The 19,599-nt window shown below is 42.4% G+C and overlaps 3 protein-coding genes across 3 annotated transcripts in view; 2 read left to right on the top strand and 1 right to left on the bottom strand.

Annotated features, from left to right (window-relative positions):
• Positions 1-3,476: 3,476 nt before the first annotated feature.
• On the top strand, positions 3,477-10,434 carry LOC113128626 (protein disulfide-isomerase). Its single transcript, XM_026304088.1, has 13 exons — positions 3,477-3,618; positions 3,714-3,833; positions 5,387-5,515; positions 5,639-5,839; positions 6,004-6,128; positions 6,366-6,503; positions 7,188-7,295; positions 7,825-7,950; positions 8,083-8,280; positions 8,364-8,484; positions 9,254-9,435; positions 9,589-9,678; positions 9,775-10,434. Exons 2-13 carry the CDS (start codon positions 3,764-3,766, stop codon positions 9,856-9,858), a joined length of 1,572 nt encoding a protein of 523 aa, XP_026159873.1. The 5' UTR covers positions 3,477-3,618; positions 3,714-3,763; the 3' UTR covers positions 9,859-10,434.
• Positions 10,435-10,898: 464 nt separating this feature from the next.
• LOC113127708 (synaptogyrin-3-like) lies at positions 10,899-16,524 on the top strand. Its single transcript, XM_026302411.1, has 4 exons — positions 10,899-11,270; positions 13,842-14,076; positions 14,420-14,565; positions 15,552-16,524. Exons 1-4 carry the CDS (start codon positions 11,166-11,168, stop codon positions 15,777-15,779), a joined length of 714 nt encoding a protein of 237 aa, XP_026158196.1. The 5' UTR covers positions 10,899-11,165; the 3' UTR covers positions 15,780-16,524.
• Positions 16,525-16,863: 339 nt separating this feature from the next.
• Positions 16,864-19,599, bottom strand: part of LOC113128008 (voltage-dependent T-type calcium channel subunit alpha-1G-like) — a 42,572-nt gene continuing 39,836 nt past the window's right edge. The window contains exon 35 of the mRNA XM_026303015.1: positions 16,864-19,451. Within this exon, the coding sequence (XP_026158800.1) occupies positions 18,756-19,451 (696 nt within the window). The 3' untranslated portion in view covers positions 16,864-18,755. The remainder of the gene's footprint in view (positions 19,452-19,599) is intronic.

Raw genomic sequence — 19,599 nt, 5'->3', positions numbered from 1 at the left:
AAAAGCAAATAGAGCTGCACCGTACACTCAGGTGGCAGTTTATTATGGATACCCAACTAAAACAAATGCACCCTCGTCCAACAGCCCTGCAATAAATCCTCCATCATGAAGGTGATGTTCAATTTGTAATGAAATGTTGTCCACCTCATTTATATCAGTGAAGTTAGACTAAATAACACAAAACCCCTCTGAATGTAATGCAGTAGTCTATAGCTCACCAGCCGTACAATCTACAGCAGCTCCAGCAAAGAAAAAATAGAACATTATCATGCTATGTATTGCAGGGCTGCTCTGTTAGACTCTGTTACGTTATTATTTTTATTATTATTATATATTAATCAACATATTTATTAAGAGTCCCAGAATGTGCCATGAAATTATACCAAGCCTGGATGACACCCAGAACTTCAAAGCCAAATGAGAGAAAGAAAGAGGAAGGGAAGATGTAAATGAAAAGATAGAAACACAGTCATGTTTCTCAATCCTGAGTGACATGAACAAGGCAGACTGGCATAAATGCTGGTGGACAAACGAACTGCACTGTATCACAAGTTCTTTGCATGTTTTGTGTGTAAAATTTAATTCTGTTAAAGGTCCAGTACAATATTTACTGAAATGTAGTGGAGTGTCAGTATAAAAAGAAAATAAGTAAAGTAGAAATTGGGGCTTAGGTGCAAAACTTGAATAAATGTAGTTAGTCACTTTCCATCACTGTGCATACAGTCCATGTATAATTACATTACTAGGAAGTGATTTCTGCATAAACTACAATATAATGTTTTTCTAATTACTGTACTAAAGTGCTTCCAGAGGATGAGTTGGCATTTAGGAGAAAGCAGACTGTAAAAGAGTAAAGCCTTTGAGGAAACAGGTCAAGATGGTTTATTTGCTCTCAGTAGGAAGTAAAATGTTTTTTTTTTAAAGCAGTGGAGAACAGGTTCCACAGGCTGTAATGTCACAACCAGCACACTGACACATTCCTCCTGCCAGTCGAGCTTCCTCATTAGGCCAAGGTAAGACCACAGCTCTGATATATCACACTCTTCACACATCACACTGTTTAGTAGAAGGACATTTACCACCGTGAGCAGACAGTATTTACAGTTTGTACATGGCAGAGGCAGGTCTGTGCCTGTTTGGATCAGATACCAGAGTGTGTATCTTTTTAATTAAGAGATAAGTCCTGTGGGAGCTAGAGTTACCTGGCTGCCTTCAGCTGGTGTGTTCAGCAGGTGATACAGTGGTTTTGGGTGACGCCTTGGCGTGAAAACACATCTCACAGAGACAACATGAAGCCGAGGATCATGATTCAGGATTAGCTGTAATAAGTGTTACATACAATACTGACACTGTGTTGTTTTGAAATTACAATCGTGTGTATGTGAGTATTTGAGCAGTAATAGAAGACGCTGATGTGTGTGTCTTATTTAGAAGAGTATAACATAATCAGTTTAATAAATCTGAATGTTTTATTTGTACAAATAAAGTATATAAAATACTTTCTGACCTGTGGCATTTTACTGATTATATACAGTAAAAAAGCCCATAAATGTCTTTGGCTGAGAGTATCTGAGGAGAAATGCAGTTTCACACAGTCTTTAAGCGTCATAATGAAGTTTTCCCACTGTCACTTTAAAGATCTGCTTCTTCAGGGTGGAGATGACGCTGGATCATCCAGAGCTGCAGTAACACGATGTTATATATGATTAAGCGTCACACAGTTTGAAGTAGAGAGACTAATATCAGAGATATTCAGGTTATTTACAATCCTGAGCACTGCCTAAGTTCTGAGCAATGGCCTCACTCACACACACACACACACACACACACACACACACTGGGCTGGTATTAAAGTAGTATAACTAGTTAGTGACTAAACTCTCATTCTGTAGAGTCAGATGCCTCTGGACGGTGCTGAATGATGACAAGAATCCACCCAGTGGACTTTTTAACAGGAGACACCAAGTGTCCAAGTGTCTGCTAAAAGTAAAGCAGCTAAATTCAGCCATTTTTGTTTTTCCCCCACGTGCAACGACACGTTCAGAGCTGCTCTGTCTGTGCATGACTTTGACTTTATCTACATCTCTGCTGTACCTCCTTTATAGCACCAGCTTCTCGTGTGACTGGGTGATCTCCTGATGGAACCCCCATCGTATGAAGAGGCCAGTCTCCACCCGCCGAATTTGAGCAGAGAAGGATTTGACATCCCCCCTCCCCCTTCCTACACTGCCTCCATTGCCTCCCCCGCAACACCTCCTCCCACCTATGGAGAAGTAGGTAAGATGACATCTCACTATGCTCTATTTCCCATTTCTTTTCACAGCTTATTGAGAACTTCTGCTAATTGATCCACACTCAAACAGCCAAATTTGTAAGTTGATCTTTTTGTCTCTGGGCCTCGCTCAGTTGTAAACTGGGCTTTCTGGAAACACAGGATGGAGAAATGTGAAAATACCTGCTTTGTTATTTAGAGTATATTGAAAAAAATGTAGCTTTACAATAACAATGAGTTAAGTTTGATTACAACTGGCTTAGTGCTGATTTAAAACAGCAGATGATGTAAATGCAACATGTTTTTCATGAATACAAGTATTTTACATATTAGGCAAGAATAAAGTATAAATATATTTCCAACATGATTTCCCTTAATAGTGACCACCACATTATTAAACTTTATATGGATTTGTGGATGGGCTCACATTACTATACATTATTATTAATGTTGGGAAACCACTGTGTTCTACTAAATTCATATTTAGTACTTAAAATAACACTGTTCAGTGACTTCAGACACAAACTGTTTATTTAGATTTAACCAAAACCACAAGCTTTTCCTGCTCTTATGAAAAAGAGCTTTATTAATGTGTGCTAAAAGCCGTATTACTAGTACATTCATTTTTACTTTACTTTGCTATTACTTCATATTATTTTGGTTTGCTTTACTTTAAGTTTGCTTAATAAAATAAACTCAAGGTACATTTTTTTAAACATGCTTTGCTGGTCCAACCCACATCACCTCCTGGTGGTTAATAAATGAAGTGGTGCGCTCATTTAACTAAACAAAATGTAAACAGGGCTCTTAACACAATCTGGCCATTTACCTTGTAAATGTGAAAATGCTGTAGCAGAATAAAAATGTCATTTGTTGGAGGCAGGTTGCTTAATGTGGACACGCCCTTAAGCATTTTTCTTTTTTTCCCACTTACAATCCAATCAGATCCATTTCCTGTCCTGACTTCACTCACAGTGCCAGCTGCCGTGACCTCGTCTCAGCAAAACACTGGGGTCATAGTCCATCCACATACACAAAGTATTTAGACTATTTATTTATTTTTCTGATATTTCATTTGCTTCCTTCTCGATCTTTATTTTGCTCTGACATCCCCACCTCTCCTTTCTGCTCTGAATCACAGTCGGTGTTGCACCGACTGCTGGCACCCAACAACCTCAGGCAGCTGTTGTGACTCAGCCACCGCCTGTTCCAGTCTCAGTGATGTACCTGACAGAAATCCCTGGTTTGGTGAACTGCCCACACTGCCACCACACTGTCACCACTAAAGTCACGTACGTGCCTGGGACAGCTGCCTGGTGCACATGTGTTCTTCTTGCATTGATGGGGTGAGACACACACAGACACACACACAAATATTTAATATCAGATTACTTGTATAACAGGTTTGTGTGTGTTCTGTCTCTGCATGTGTGTGTTTCAGCTTAATCTGTGGTTTCTGTCTGATCCCGTTTGCGATACGTGGACTGCAAGATGCACATCACTCCTGTCCGCAGTGCAGAAATGTTCTGCACATTTACAGAAGATGACACAGTCAGATTTAGAAAGGCTCCTTTTTGTCCTGAGCACCTCCAAAATCTCATTGCACCTATAATTGTTGTGACTAAACCAATGCAGAGTGTATAGTGATGAGAAGTGTTTAATGTTTAGTATAAATCATATGGCTGGACAGGGCACTAAACGGCCAGAGTGGTTTGTGTAAACATTTGTGTAGAATTTGTCCACTGTAAAAACAAGTGACGATGAGACTCCTTTAAACCAGTGTGAATTCAAATTCATCACAGCTGCTTTTCACTGTGAAGGACAAACTCTTTAAACACAGGGTGAGTGTATATCAACAAAAAAAGCTCATGTTAAATATAACTTTTTAAACCACAGGTCATTTCTGCAGAAAATCAGAAAAAAAAATCTTTGCACTTTAAGTTGTCTGCACAAACATATGGCTGAAAGTTAACTTCTCATATGACTACACACCCAAATTAGACTCTTTTGTTGTGTTTGTACTCAGGTAAACTAATTATGTCCTGGATTAATTCTATTCATGTTAATATTTGACTACCAGCAGCGATGTTTCCAGTGGTCTGTTGAAACTTAGTTTAGTTGTGTAGCTTTTATCACCAAGTGCAAGCTCTCAGAAATCCCTGATATCTCCAACGCCAAGATTTTGCATCTGGGCTCTTGCAGTGTGAATAATGTGAATGCCACAGTGACTCCTGATCTCTGACAATAAACTGATAATAACAGAGTCCAAAGTTAAAGATGAAATAATTTGAGACAAACGCACCTTTTCTCTGTGGTTGATTTGTATGTACATTTGTATCATATTGAATCATATGGTTGCTCTCTTTTTTAAACTCTCAGCATGAAACTGAATACACTTGTATATGTTTGTCAAAACTAATCTTTTAATGATATTGACTTGATGTAAACTGTCATATGAGCTGCTGCAGAAAACAGAGGGAAGGTTGTGGATGAAGAATTTAACAGTGACTGATGACTGCACCTTCTTCACCTGCTGATGTTTGAATTATGTGTAACACTCAATATCCGTTTTTTAAATCAAAATGTCATGTTTTTATTTGTTATTCTATCATATTGATGGGTAATTAAAGAGTCTTGCTTACTTTCACAAAGCTGTGCAGCTGTTATATTTAAAAAACAGATAGGCAAGAAGATGAATTTGATCTAATGAGAACATGTGTTTGAGTGTGTGTGTGCGTGGGCTTGTGCTTCCATTTTGACCTTGTTGAGGCCAACAGTGTTAGGCAAAGGGCATTTAGATATTAGTGATATACTTGATAGGAACAGCAGCCAATAGCAGAGATACAGCAGGGCTTAGATAGGAAAGTTAATCAGCTACAGGCTGGTGGGTATAGTCGGCAGATAACAGAAGCACTCACAACTACCAGCTCAGCACTGATACACACACACACACACACACACACACACACACACACATATCAGCCCTTGCTTTCACCACTCCCTCCATACCTTCCGTTGAGCTTGCTCCAGCGTTCAGTTTGTCAGATTGTGGGTGAGCCGTCATGAGGAGCCTGTTGCTGCTGGGGGTGACGGCCTTCTATCTCTGTGTGTTAGTCGCTGCTGACACACAACCCGACCAACAGCGAGACAAATCGTTCCCTGAGAAGGATGGAGTTTTACAGCTGAAGAAAGGAAATTTCAACAGGGCACTGAGGAAACACAAGCAGCTCCTTGTGCACTTCTGTAAGTTGTAAGCATAAAAACAACACAGTAAGAGCCATTACAGCGTCTTTACACTGCTGCAAAACCAGCATGATCATTCCATGTCTTTATCTGTACTCACCCACTTCATGTTTGTGTGTGTAGATATTCCTCTGTCTGGAGAAAACCAGCGTGTGTCAGCAGCGTTTCAAGATGCCGCTGCAGAGCTTCAGGGGTCGGAGGTCAAACTGGCAGTAGTTGATGTGACAAAGGAGAAGGACTTGGCCAAAGAGCTCAATGCCACAGATCCACCAACGATCAGACTGTACCTCTCTGGAGATAAGCACAACCCTGTTCCCTGCCCTGGTATGTGGCAAAGACAACTACTATGTCCTTTACACATTAATATCTGCACTTATGGTTCATGGAACTATAATTTCTAGCTTTCTAACAACTGAAAACTCAAACATTTGTTTGGCCAAACAAATTTTTAAAGTAAAATTAATTCATTTTCTTGGACTGTGATTAAGCTCCGCAGACCTCTGCATCCATCTTGACCTGGCTCAAACGGAGGGCGGGGTCTGCAGCTGACCTCATCACTGACTTAAGCCAATCAGAGGCCTCTGATGAGGTCACAGTGGTTGGGTTCTTTAAGGTAAAAATCATCTGTTCAATTATTTTTTCTTCTCTCTGGTGTTCTCTCATCACTGTCAGCTAATGCAGGAACCGGGTGCTGAGTCACCCAAAGTGATGTGTTCCAGCAAGTCTGTAGTGATTGACAGGCGTCAACACCCATCCCTGATACCGACCTATCTGATTGGTCAGAAGGACAAAGCTCTAAAGTTTAACCATTTCTGTGTATTTTGTGTATTTTGCTAATATGTACCTGTAGGAGCTCGACCACGAGTACGTCCAGGTGTTCTACGCTGCAGCCATTGACCTTCCTGATGTTAACTTCGCTGTGACACAGAGCAGTGAAGTCATCAGTAAATATGGTCTCACACATGATGTTGTGCTGCTGCTCAAAAAGGTGCTTCCCATTTCACATCCATACAGAAATATGTGAACAGGCAGTATTATCAGTATCAGTTACAGAACTTTCAACTTAACAAACTTACATGAAACTTTTGAAAATACCTAGTAGAAAGGCAAATCATCACTTTAAACTGGAACCAGAGACGTTTTGCTACAATTAAAGCAACAATGATACAGTTTTCAGAACAGTTGAATAATTTACCGTTGATTCATTCATTAATCATTGCAGCTTAACAGACCAAATAAATACATGTCATCTAAACAAAATACTTTTATTAGGTCCCAACAGCAATTTTTCAGTAATAATAATCCAAATTAATTTGGTTTTATGTAACAAATTGTATAGCTGCAGCAAATCACACCAAGTTCTGATTTTAGATAAACAGAGGATTTGTATTTTTGATCGTTTTTCCATTTTTAGGTCAGTACTCACAGAATGTAAAGTCACAGATTCTGTTCTGTGACTATGAGTCAAAAAAAGGCTTTTAGTTTAATTCAAATCTCACAGAGAAAAACAGGAGCAATTGATTGTTTGTTTAATTCTTCCAAAAAAAACAAAATAATCAGAAATGCTTAGGTTATTATACCATTTTAATGTAGAAAGTACCAATACCAGTAGCTTATTGGAGTCATACCTGTGTGTGTGTGTGTGTGTGTGTGTGTGTGTCTGTGTGTGCAGTCTAAGCTCATCCAGGCCTATAAAATGATGCCTCACACATCTAAAGAGGAGCTGATCATCTTTATCGCCGTCTACCAGATGGACCCAGTCACCGAGTACACCGGAAAGGTAAAGTAATATTTCCACTCATATACAGTAACTGCTCTGCTCCAGAGTGTGACTGTATTGATGTATCAGTGATATTATCCATTAACAGCTCTGAAGGACAAATACCACTTTGCATGACTTTGAAAAGTTCGAATTTCTCCTACAAATGATGTCTCATATAAGATTCATACAGTTTATACTGAACTGTCTGTTCAACTCCAGACATGTACACTTAACTGATTAAAGGCTGTATAAATTTATATATACGTATATATATATATATATATATATATACACACACAGTGTGTGCTTATGTTTGCTGTGACTGACCTAATGATACAGTTTGATCGATATCTCTCTAAAAAGGTTTGAGCAAAACGTGAACATTATCACCTTCATGAAGGAGGATGTATTGTAAGTGTTTTGCATTAGAATGCATTAGTTTTAGGTAGGTGTGCCTAATAAACTGACCGCTGAGTGTATATTAAATCTGCAGACTCTGATGAGGACTGAGAGCGGTTGTGTCAATCTCTCCCTCTCTCTCTTCCAGACAGCTGCTCAGATTTTAACTTCACCTGTGTTAAACCACGCCCTCCTCTTTGTCAATAAAAGCTCATCTGACTTTAAAGAGATTTACTCTGCATTTAACGGAGCTGCAGAGGCATTTAGGATGAAGGTACACACATACACACACACACACACATACACATACACACACATACGTCCTTTGAACAGCAGCATCAGAGTGCATATAATGATAATTATGTTGAAAGCCTTGACCTCTGTATATGTTTGTGTGTGTGCAAAGATTGTGTTTGTGATGGTGAACGTGGATGAGCCTCGTAATGGCAGACTGATGGAGTACTTCAGAGTGCGGGATTTTGAGGCTCCTCTCATCCGATTGGTTAACCTGACCAACCATGTGACCTATCACCTACCCTCGGACACTCTGAATGTAGAGACCATAAAGAATTTCTGCCAGTCCTACCTAGAGGGCAGGGCCAAGGTAACTTTCATCTGCTGTGTGATGTGTACTGTAACAGTGGGATGAGAGGTTGCTCTGATTAAGTGTTTATGTTAATGTTACAGCCAAAGATGCAGAGTGAGCCGATACCTGAGGGATGGGACAAAAAGCCGGTGAAGGAGCTTGTGGGAGTGACTCTGGAGAAAGTTGCCTTTAACCCTGACAAGACTGTTTTTGTCCTGTTCTGTATGTAAATGCATTTAAAAACTGGATTTGGATATTTTGAAAATGTAGCACAGGTTAATACCTAAAGTGGGCTGGAAGGTTTTTAAACATAGATGTCCGGGTTGCATTTCAATGACTAGTTTGTTGATTTTGCTCTTGGATCCTTGTAGTGTTTATAGTGTTTAGGCCCTCTTGGCATTTGGTTGAAGCTAAAGCTGATATATGCTTCAAAACAAACCCTAATGTGGGGAGATCGTCTCAATAGCTTCTATGTTGCAGACTCATTAATCAGCCTGGCAGCAGTGGAGACATATTCTCCGTTAAAATTTTAGAGCCTCGTCCTTCTGACCAATCAGAGAAGGTCAGTGTTAGGGATGGGTGCTCATGGTTGTCAATCAACACACAGTGCCCTTCTCGAACTGAGGCACTGAGCTGGTTTTAGCTGCTGGAGGACATCACTTTGGCTGACTCACCATCAGCGCCTGATTTCTGCATTAGCTGACAGTGACTAGGATGTGAGGGTGCAGGGTAACGGAGCGGGAAGAGGGTGGTGCTGGATTGTTGGCTTCCAGAACTTGTGTCCTGGTTTAACACAGTTGACAGTGACTCCAGACGCCACATATTACACACTTAACTATAATGCTGGTGATGTAGCAGGTGACAGAACGATCATTTCCACCATTAGAGACTTGAGACTTCACTTGGATGTGCAAAAAATGACTTGTGAGCATCTCTGGCTACTTGTGCTTGTGATCAGTGCTCACACAAAAATCTCCTCTGTGGATTTCAGATCTGCCCTACAGTCAGGAGTCCCACGCCCTTTTCCCCTTGTGGGAGGAGTTAGCCAAGGCCTACGAGGAGCAAGAAGACGTGGTCATCGCTCGCATCGATGCCTCAGCCAACGACATCAACATGTCGATGCAGGGAACATACCCATCCCTCTGCTTGTTTCCTGCTCTCTATGCTGAAAGGGTAAGAAGCAGCTGCAGGGTGTTTGTGTCTAAACTGAATCTGTCTACAAATTTACTATGCAATCATTAACAAAATCCAGAAACTCATAATAATAGAAATAGAAACTGGACATATATCGAGCTGATAATCTTCAGGTCTGTGTTTCTCTGTCAGATGCTGGTTTACAATGGAAAAAGGAAGTTGAAGGACCTGATCAAGTTTGTTGATAAAGAGATGAAAAAAGCCAAAAAAGACAGAGTTAAGGTAAAACATCCTCCTCACTGGTTTGAGTTTGTTTGACTGTTTGTGCTCGAGAGCCACCTTACTGTGAAAAACAACTCCTGTCCTTTGTGTCGGCAGGAAGACGAAGACAGGAGGAAGTACATCGAGGCCATAAAAACTGAAGAGGCAAAAAACGCCAACAAAACCAAAGATGAGCTCTAACACAGGAACTGTCTGTGTGTGTCATACATTTTAGTCCGTACTATCTAAACATGGATCTGGTTTTATCTACTAAACCAAGCTATCATGAACCATCCGTCAAATCAAGCCAGTAAAGTCCTCAAGTGAGAACTTGGATGTCACAAGGCTTAAATATTTAACCTCAGCGTGCTTCTGTCACTCTCAGGTTGATCCTGGGATCACAAAGTTAAGGAGTCTGTACTGTGGAGTAATAATAAATAAGACAGAGACAGGGTGATTTAGCTTAACACAAATATATCATACCTCCCTATAAATAGAAAAGCCAATGTTCTGTTTGTGGTCATTTAGAAACAGTGCTGCACTACACAGTTTGTCCAGCAGAGGGCGTTAACAAGTGAATAATTCCTTTATATCGAGCTGCCTGTAAGAAGAAGATAAGAAGAACCTGTATTTGTCCACAGTGGAGACATTTCCATCGTCAGAGCAGCATGTGAGGCACAAGATCAACAATTAGAGCAGAATAGAAAACATTTACAGCCAAAACATATTAAAAAGGAAGAGAGGAAAAAGTGACCAACACTAATACCAGAAAAACAGATTCACAACGTGGTTGACGTCAATGAAATAAAATATACTAAATATAAACAAATATAAACAAATAAACTATAAAAAAAATGTACCCACCTCTTGTTAATGGACAGCTGGCTGTTTTATTTTTAATATTATTAACCACAATGTGTTTAGATTTACGTTTGGCTCATTAAAGCAATTAGTTATTTATTTTATTTATTTATTTTATTGTTTCACAAAGCAGTTGTTTTGAAACAGCATTTATGTTTCATGAAGAGACAGAAAATTCTGACATTTTTATGTAGATAGAAAATGTTTGGAGAGTCCGACACTGTCTAGACTCTTTGTGTTTTGGAGGCAATTACAACTTTGCTTAAAAAATGTAGTCCCAACGGTATTTATTGATTTATTGATTTATTTATTGACACATTATGATGTGGTCCCACCGAGAGTCAATAAATAAATTATAGCCCAGCCCTAAACTGCTATAGCAGCAGCCTTTATGGGAAAAAGGAGGTTTGCCAATGTTTTTAGGAAAAATCCTTTTCATCAGCCGTAAATCATTTTATTAAATCACACACACACAAAGGAGGCGACGCATTAGGTTGAATGTAGGATTTGGATGTAAACCCGTAATGAGCCTGTGACGCGCTGTGACTTCACTCGGAGGCTGGAGGAGGACGCCGCCGCTCCACGCAGCTCTCACACCGACTCCTCTTGTTCTTCCTGCGGGCGTCAGGCTGCAGAAACCCGGAGGGATGGAGCCAGCGGGCTCGTACGGCGCCGGGAAGGCCGGGAGCGTCTCCTTCGATCCGGTCGCCTTCTTCATGCATCCCCGGACCATCCTCAGACTGCTGTCGTGGGTAAGGCCTCCTCTGCAATCCGTGGGTTATCATCAATGGACGAGAATTACCTGCACCCCTCCCTCTCTCTCCCATTCACATTCTTTATGTCTCTCCCCCTCATGGCTGATGTGTCTTTTATTCAGGCAGATACAAAGATGTTTTCATCTGCGTGTCTTTATTGTTCATTTCTGCACCATCTAAAAAACACAACTGGTTTCAGAGCTTCAGGACAGATGTTAATGTTATTACAGATGTTTATCTGGAGCCTCTTTGTGTGTGACTACACTGATCCAGCCTGAATACAACGCGTCTGTGCTGCGTCTCTGGCGTGATGCTGAGCAGCCTGAGTCACCATCCATCGTTTAATGTGTGGGTAACGTGAACAAGCAGCAAGTTAACAGGAGGACTCGATCCTGGCTCTGTGCCTCATAATCCAACTCATCGTCGTTATTTGTCAAGTGCAGCTTCTTGAGACAAAAGGCTGCAATAGAAAAATCAGCTCAGGAGAAAAACACGCAGAAATGACACTCAGCTGTTTTCTAGGCTGATTCATTGGTTTGGTTTCCTGCCTAGGACTCTTATTTTGTACTAGTTCCTGCATCCCCAGTGTTAAAAACACCGGCACCCGTGTTTATTTGGCCCCCGTGCAGGTATATATACCGGCCCGGATCGATATTTATACTTACGGATTTAGTCAGTTCCTGTTTTCTGTTTCTTCGCCCCCGAGTGTGGTTTTCTATGTGTCCAGTTCCCGTGAACCCAGTTTGGTTTGTCCTTAAATAAAAAGTCTTGGCTCCAAGTAAACTCCTTCACCAGCCGTAATCCGACCATGATGGACCCAGCAGACAGAGACGAGAAGACACCAGAGACTCATCTCTGGTCTCCTCGACCTTCCAGGGGGCAGAATTCGCGGCTCCAGGTCTTCCAGGAGGTGTGGGCTTTCTGTGCTCCGGTTGGAACAAGTTTTCCAAGACCCCCCTCGCTACGTGACGAAGGCCAGGAGAGCCCTACTGTTTTCTGCGGTCTCTTCGGTTCGTTCCCTTATGGAGACGTGTGAGAACCTACAGGCTCCCCTACAGTCCGCCAACCTGCTGTGCCTCGTCCAGTCCCCTGTTATTGTCCTCCGTGTGGCTCTGTCTCCAGTGTCGGCCTCCCAGTCCACACGGCCATTACCACCGGCAGAGGTTCCCTACATCTGGCAGGAGCTCAAGGCTCAGTCTCTCGCCCCGTGGACATCACCTGAGCTCCTGCAGCGCCACGACGGCGTCGGAGGGGGCCATCCTCAGTTCCAGCCCGCCAGAGCCTCCAGTCCCTCAGCCTCGACGCCGCCGCAAGAAAAGCCCGACTTCATCTCCAGGCCCCCTCTCTGAGTCTCCAGCGACCCTGCAAGTTCCTTCCGAGTTCCAGCTCCAGGGATCTCAGTGTGCCGATGGCCGCCTCCCCGCTGAGGCTCTGCACGAGCTCCAAGCTCCGTCCCTGCTTCCTGGGCCCCCGATGGCAGCGTTTCCGCTGAAGTCCCGACTCCTGTTTCTGGTCCTCCCAGTGGGCTGGCCGACGATACAGGCGCTCTTGTTCGAAGTCTACCCCTAGTCCCAGAGCTTGGTCCCAGTGGGCCGGCCAGTCCCACCGACGCCACTGTAGCCCCTGAATCCTGCTTCCCTGAGGGGCCGATCTCCGGAACGGTCCCGGTTCTCTGGCCGTCTGAGGGGCCACCATCAGGAACCGCCCCGAACTTCAGTTCGCCTGAGCGGTCGTCCTCCGGAGCAGCCCCGGAGTCTTAGTCACCTGAGGGGTCGCCCACCCGAACAACCCCTTCAGAGCCGTGATCCCGTGTCACCCCGGCTCCTGGGGCATCTTCAGGGGAGACCTTCTCTCCCAAGTGTGGTTTTCTTTCTATCCAGTTCCTGCACCGAGTTAAGGTCCAAACATTATTCCATTAATCATTTGCTGTGTAACTGATTCGTTTGAGTTTGTTTACCTGCTGCCCAGTGATCTAACACAACCTCATGCCTTAAATGGCTAAAAGCAAAAATCACTTGCTAAACTACTATCAACTAATCAAAGAACAAATCTAGTCAATATTTTACTATTTGAAATCATTTTATTCTTGGACACTGACTAATTTACAGTCTTCTTCTTCTTTGTTGGCACATTTCTGTTTCTTTCTACCTCAGTGCCAACTGTGGATCATCATCAGGCTGTTTTCTCAAATACTGTGCCAGGTACAGCCCAAACACTTGTGAGGACTTTGCTCCACAGCACTGCCAGTGGTCCAAACCTCCACAGTGACGCTTTGTTGTTCCAGCAATCTGACATTCTGTTCACATCGTCCTGAATGTGTCACTGGTTTATTTGGGGAAAGAGGATTTTTAGTTTTTTCAAAATCTGTGGCCTGGTCCTTTAAAATTATTCACTGATTATATCTTTGTTTCACAAACCCATCTCTCATCCACACGCACACATACACACACACACTTGTACAGAAGCAGTGTTTGTGTGTAAAGGTGTGTCTGTGTGTGGTGTGTATGAGGAATGAAAGTCATTCACCAGTGAGTGTCAGCAGCTCAGCCCTCATGTCTGTGCCCGCAGGTTTTCTCCATAGTGGTGTTCAGCTGCATCGTGAACGAGGGCTACATCAACATTGGCAGCGAGCGTTTGCTGTGCATCTTCAACAACAACGCCGATGCCTGTAACTACGGCGTGACCATCGGCGTGGCCTGTTTCCTCGGCAGCATCTGTTTCCTGATTCTGGATGCTTACTTTCCCACCATCAGCAACGTCAGGGACAGGAAACGCGCTGTCCTGCTAGACCTCGTCTTCTCCGGTATCAAAAAAACCCCAAACCCACAGACCACTGTTGAACTTCTGTATTCACATTTAAGGGACAATTTCCAAACGTCATAAATTTGATCAAAGACATAAAAATTGGACCAGACAAAATAAGGTGAAATAAAATCAGTGACACATGTTAGTCCAGTAGTTTGACATTTGTTTACATGAAGATTGACACAACTGACATGAAGCTACAACCAGCAGCCAATGAGACCATTAAACCCCAAGATTAAAATATGTTTTAAGAACAGATTTAAAAGATACGCTCTATTACCCTTTTCAGTCTAAAGCTATAACAACTCTAACTCCTCTTCATCTCTCCTCCTCCTCCTCAGGTCTGGCCAGTTTCCTGTGGTTTGTTGGCTTCTGTTTTCTGGCCAATCAGTGGCAGGCGACCTCTCCAGATGAGCTCCCATTGGCTCAGGGCTCCGATGCTGCCAGAGCCACCATCGCTTTCTGCTTCTTCTCCATCCTTAGCTGGGTCTGTATGTTTATACTTGTTTATACATATCGTCCTCTGTGTGTGTGTGTGTGTGTGTGTGTGTCTGACCAGCAGTGTGTGTGTGTTGTGTTTTCAGGGTTATCAGTGTCTGCTGGCAATGAACAGATTTAAGAGCGTTTACTTCACAGAGGACCAGCAGAGGCTGCTGCCTAGTTCCTCTCCCACCCCCACTCTAGTTCTCTAACAGAGACATCCACACCTGATTATCCCTGGGTGGTTCAGGACAGGTCTAGAGTTCGTCACACAGTCAAGTGCAGTGCAGTAAACTGTGGTCTATCAGTTTTCTTAGAATGGTTAGTTTGGCTGACAGATTTTTTTAGAAAGGTGGGCACAGTGAGTTCATTTCATGATATCGATTTCACTTTTGACTCAAAATGTAGTTGTAGATATCTGGAATGCGACTTTTGACTAGTCAAAATGTCATTGCAGATATTTTAGATGACAGTTGTGACTAGTCATATGAAACATTACAGATATCTTAAATGTGAATCCTGCCGGTCGACATAAATGCTGAAAAGGCGTCGGACGTCATTTCATTTCATTGACTTGTCAAAACGTCACTGTAGAGATCTTGAATTAGAATTTTGACTAGTCACGTTGTCATTTTAAGTATCTGAAATTCAATCACGGATACTGACGTAAAATCTATGTAATGTTAAAAGGGCTTGCCATAGATTACAGCTTTACAGAGCCCAGTGAAAACAAATGAAATATGTAACTGGCTACCTTGCAAACTAATGTGCTCATGTCCTTTTGAAAATTAATGAGGGTGAACTTTGAGCTTCACAACTTCCAGTAGGTGTTTGCTATTAACTAGTTGCAGTGAAATTGTGCCACAACTGTAATCATGTGTTTGTAATTCAAATTAAAGTGTAACTAACAGCCTCTGCATGTGTGTGTGTGTGTGTGTGTGTGTGTGTGTGTGTGTGTGTGTGTGTGTGTGTGTGTGTGTGTGCTGCTAACAGGCTGTACTGACGCTAAGTGCACTACGGCGCTTCTTAACTGGCAGCCATACAAACTTGTTCACATGGCAACACCTGGATCCTGCACCCAGCAATGCTCGGGCTACACCTTACCCCATCACCAACGGCGCTACCATAGTAACCACCAATCCCTATCAAGCCCCACCCTTCACTGAAACCCTGGACCCCCAAAAACTCACACAGCAGAGACCCATGGCTCCGGCCTTTTAGTCACACAGAGACTGAGATAACGGATGAGATGTGCGTTCAACAACACTGCATACGACATGGGCATGGACAACTTTGCATTCTCTCCTGAGACTGGTGGGATTTTGGGTCACATGGTGTATGATCTATTTTCACCATGGCAACTGCTGGCTAAGCTTAGTTAGTTGTGTCTGTTTTCTTATCATGCACACACAGAGATATTGATGCACGCAAACACAGCTGTACTCAAACAGATATACATGTACACCTGGAAACACATGTATATACACCTGGAAGTACACACAGACACACACACAGACACACACACACACACTTTGACTGCATGTTCAAATGGTGAGATGCAGATTAACATAGATGTAGACCAGTGATGATGCTCCATCTGCCTTATTTAGGGATACAAGGTCTTAGGGCATATGGAGTGTAGCTCCTTTATCTGCTTCTGTTTGCCCTTGGTCAAGTCTAACTAATCACAAGCCGCCCTGCAGACATGTGGCTTCCCATTGGCTGAAAACGAGACAAACAGGCACCTTGACCAATAGTTAGCAAACAAGGGCAGGGGAGCAAAACTTGCAGAAATAGGTACATTTTCTTGGCAGGGAAAATAAAGGCAGGACAGCTTAATGCATCCTGAATGCTATAGTGTTTCAGTGTGAAATATTCATGTGATTAAATATTTTATTGTGATATGCTAAAGTGGTGTAATGAAGTATAAAAAATAAAACCTTTCCACCACTACCACCACAACCACTATCAGTCTCAAGTCTACTTTTGTTCAAACCATCTTTAAATAATTTTCTCTTTGCTTCTTAGAACATGAGAAACATTTTTAAAAATAATTATGTATTTAGACCAAGCTCCATTGATGTGTTAAGCATATTAATAACATCTGCTGAAAGACCATAATTAGATAGCGTACTTGAGTTATGTTGAATTCATTAGCTGCAGCAGGCAGCAGTTGTGCGTTAGCTTTATTTTTGGATTTAACAGCTCATGTTGAAGGGCTGCAACCCCTCCTGCTGATTTTTTTTTGTCTTTGTACAGGAGGGAGAGGAGAGGAGAGATTTAGAAGCAAATTTATAGAGTCAAATGAAAGTCAGACAGGAAGTGGTTTTATTCCAGCACTGTCCATTCATGTTACTGCAGGTGAGATTACTGTATATTATTCGCTGCTTCCAAGAATCTGCAGGAACATTATACAATATTATGAGCATTTACATCATCCAGACTCATCATCATCATCATCATCATCATCACTATAATCAACATTTTGTTACGCTGTCGCCCTCATCATCCATCAACACCAGCACCAGCCAATAAACTGACATTCAAAAACATAGAAATTTGCCTTTGTAGTTTTCATATAACTGTAGTTGTGTTAATAAAATAGAATCTAAGCCTTGTTCTACAAAGTCGTACATGCCATTATGTCACCTGAATAAGCCCTTCTGTACATCTGCGTCTGTCTACATTTCATCCCAAACTCATTATGCAGTATAATCTCTTAAAACATCAGGGGACATGGCCAGCTCCAGCTTCAGACAGCAGGGGGCAATGTAAGTCCACATACCTCTGATCACACGCTTCACACTCACCTGCGTCTGAACTACCTCTACCCTGAGAATACTAAGACAGAGAAAAGGAAAGTGGAGGGGAGTGAGAAAAGTAAGATGACTGCACATTCGTAGGGGTAGGATTAAGAAAAAGCGAGGTAGAAACTACTGAAGCCCAGGTCACACTACATGATTCTAACGTAGAGGCTCTAACAGTGAATCGATTTTTCCGACTGTCAGGGTTGAGTGGATTCAGGCGAGGGTGAAAATCCCTGAAAATCAACAACTTATCAAGGTTTTCTCAGATTGATAATGATCACACAACATCCAGTGGCAGTTTACTGGAGGTCAAGAGCCAGGAAAATCACAGAAGAGAATAAAGTCATATTTAACAACAAAAAACTCCAACCTGGTTAAATATCTGATTCTCGTTTGCTCCAAGGTGCTGTACAACTTGATGCTTTGGAGGAATACATTTTATAAAATGATGTGCACTAGTCCAGATAAGTGTGCAATTATTAATGAAGCATGTCCATATAAAATACATTGTTAGTTTTAACTATAGTGAGTTTACCACCTCATTTAGTTTGTAAACATAAACAGTCAAATTAGAAAATGATTATAAGACAGAATGAGATGCTGTGTGTAGCTGCAGCATAAATGATTAGTAGTATTAGAATTAATGAAGAATTAGGACCAATTAAAGCAACAATACTTGATGGTTCAAGCTTCTCAAATATGACAATCTGTAAATTCTTTTCTTACAGTGAATTGAATATCTTTGGATCGGGGACTTCTGGGAGCACAAAAAATACTATTTTAAGATACTATTTGAATCACTTAGAGAAAAACTATGTTTTATAAACAAGCAATTAATCAGTATACACAGAAAAAAACTGCCAATAAATTGTTAAAATATTTGTTAGTTGCTATCCTAGCTGTGTTATCTTAGTCTGCAGGTCTACAGTATGTGTCCATGATGAGATCAGGCAGTAATTAGATCTGTACTAAACCTTTTGATTAATTTTGTCTTGTACTCTGACCTAGGCTTGAGGTGAGGGCAGAAGAAGAGCAAGCAAGGGGAAGGTTAGTGTTTGAGTAAATAGACTACTATGCCTGAACTAAAGCTAGGACTATGATAGAAGAAAAGAAATGTCTTCTTGTGTGCATCTTGTGTGCAAACAGCACAAAGGGATTAAAGTCTGAAGACATACATACTCACACACACAGTCTGAAAGAGTCTCAAAAACCCTGTGAAAATCTTGATTGGATGGGACGAGACCAGGAGCGTGGCCTGAAACAGGCGACAGGTATCTTTCCTGTTTTGGATTGCAGCTGCAGCTGCAGCTCCCGCCCCTCTCGTGTGCTTCAACTGCACATCCAGCTACTCCACTTTATAGAGAATAACCAATCCCATCACTGGGTTCGTTTAGTCGTCCACAGCGCTCTCCTCTGCTTGATTAGGAGAGTGGGTTGTAGCATCAAATGACAGAGTTCGCCTTCTCAACTCAACACTGCTGTCCACCAGCTGGGTTGCCATGGTAACTGGCTCCTCCCCCGGTGGCGGGCTCATCCTCTGCTTACCGTTCCTGCCCGACACCGGAGACACCGATTGGCTGAGGCGACTCCTTTGCTCCCCAGGGCTCGGGGTAAGGTGTCTGCTTTTGTGTGAGCAGTTGGGAGGAAGTTGTGTGTGTGTGTGAACAGAACTGTTAATACGGCTGACCTCCTTATCAGCATCATCTAACTGAGGGCCAGGGTCAGACTCGAGGCTCAGGCTGGCTGCTCTGGAGCTACAGAGCGGAACTGACAGGGTGGATTCACCACTGGGGACCTTCAGACTGGACAGGCTCTGTGGGCTGATAGGCTTCGTTTCGACATGTGTTTCTTGCTGCGAGCCGCAGATGGACTGCTCAGATGCATGTTCTTGTCCAGTGGTTTCACTGTGGCTCCGGCTGTGGCTCCTGCATGAGATGACCCTCTGGGGATGTGTATATTTCAGTGTGTGTACACTGGACGATCGCTGGCGTGGTGGCGTGGATGCAACAGCAGGCACAGTGAGGTGAGACTCCACAAGATCATCAGCAGAACCGCTCTGATCCAGAGAGTCACAGCGTACCGCCTCCTGCAGAAGCAATACAGAGATGACATAATGATGTATTGGGTTGTGCTGGTAAAAAAACTATTTTATAAAAACTACAAAATATATAAAAAATATACTTTGTGATACTTTGGCAACAGAAGATCAGAACATGTGAATGCAATTTGTTGCA

The sequence above is a fragment of the Mastacembelus armatus genome, chromosome 1 (genome assembly GCF_900324485.2).
Source record: "Mastacembelus armatus chromosome 1, fMasArm1.2, whole genome shotgun sequence".
Taxonomy (NCBI): Eukaryota; Metazoa; Chordata; class Actinopteri; order Synbranchiformes; family Mastacembelidae; genus Mastacembelus; species Mastacembelus armatus.
The sequence above is the reverse complement of the archived record's forward strand: the minus strand, read 5'-3'. Positions and strand labels throughout refer to the sequence as shown.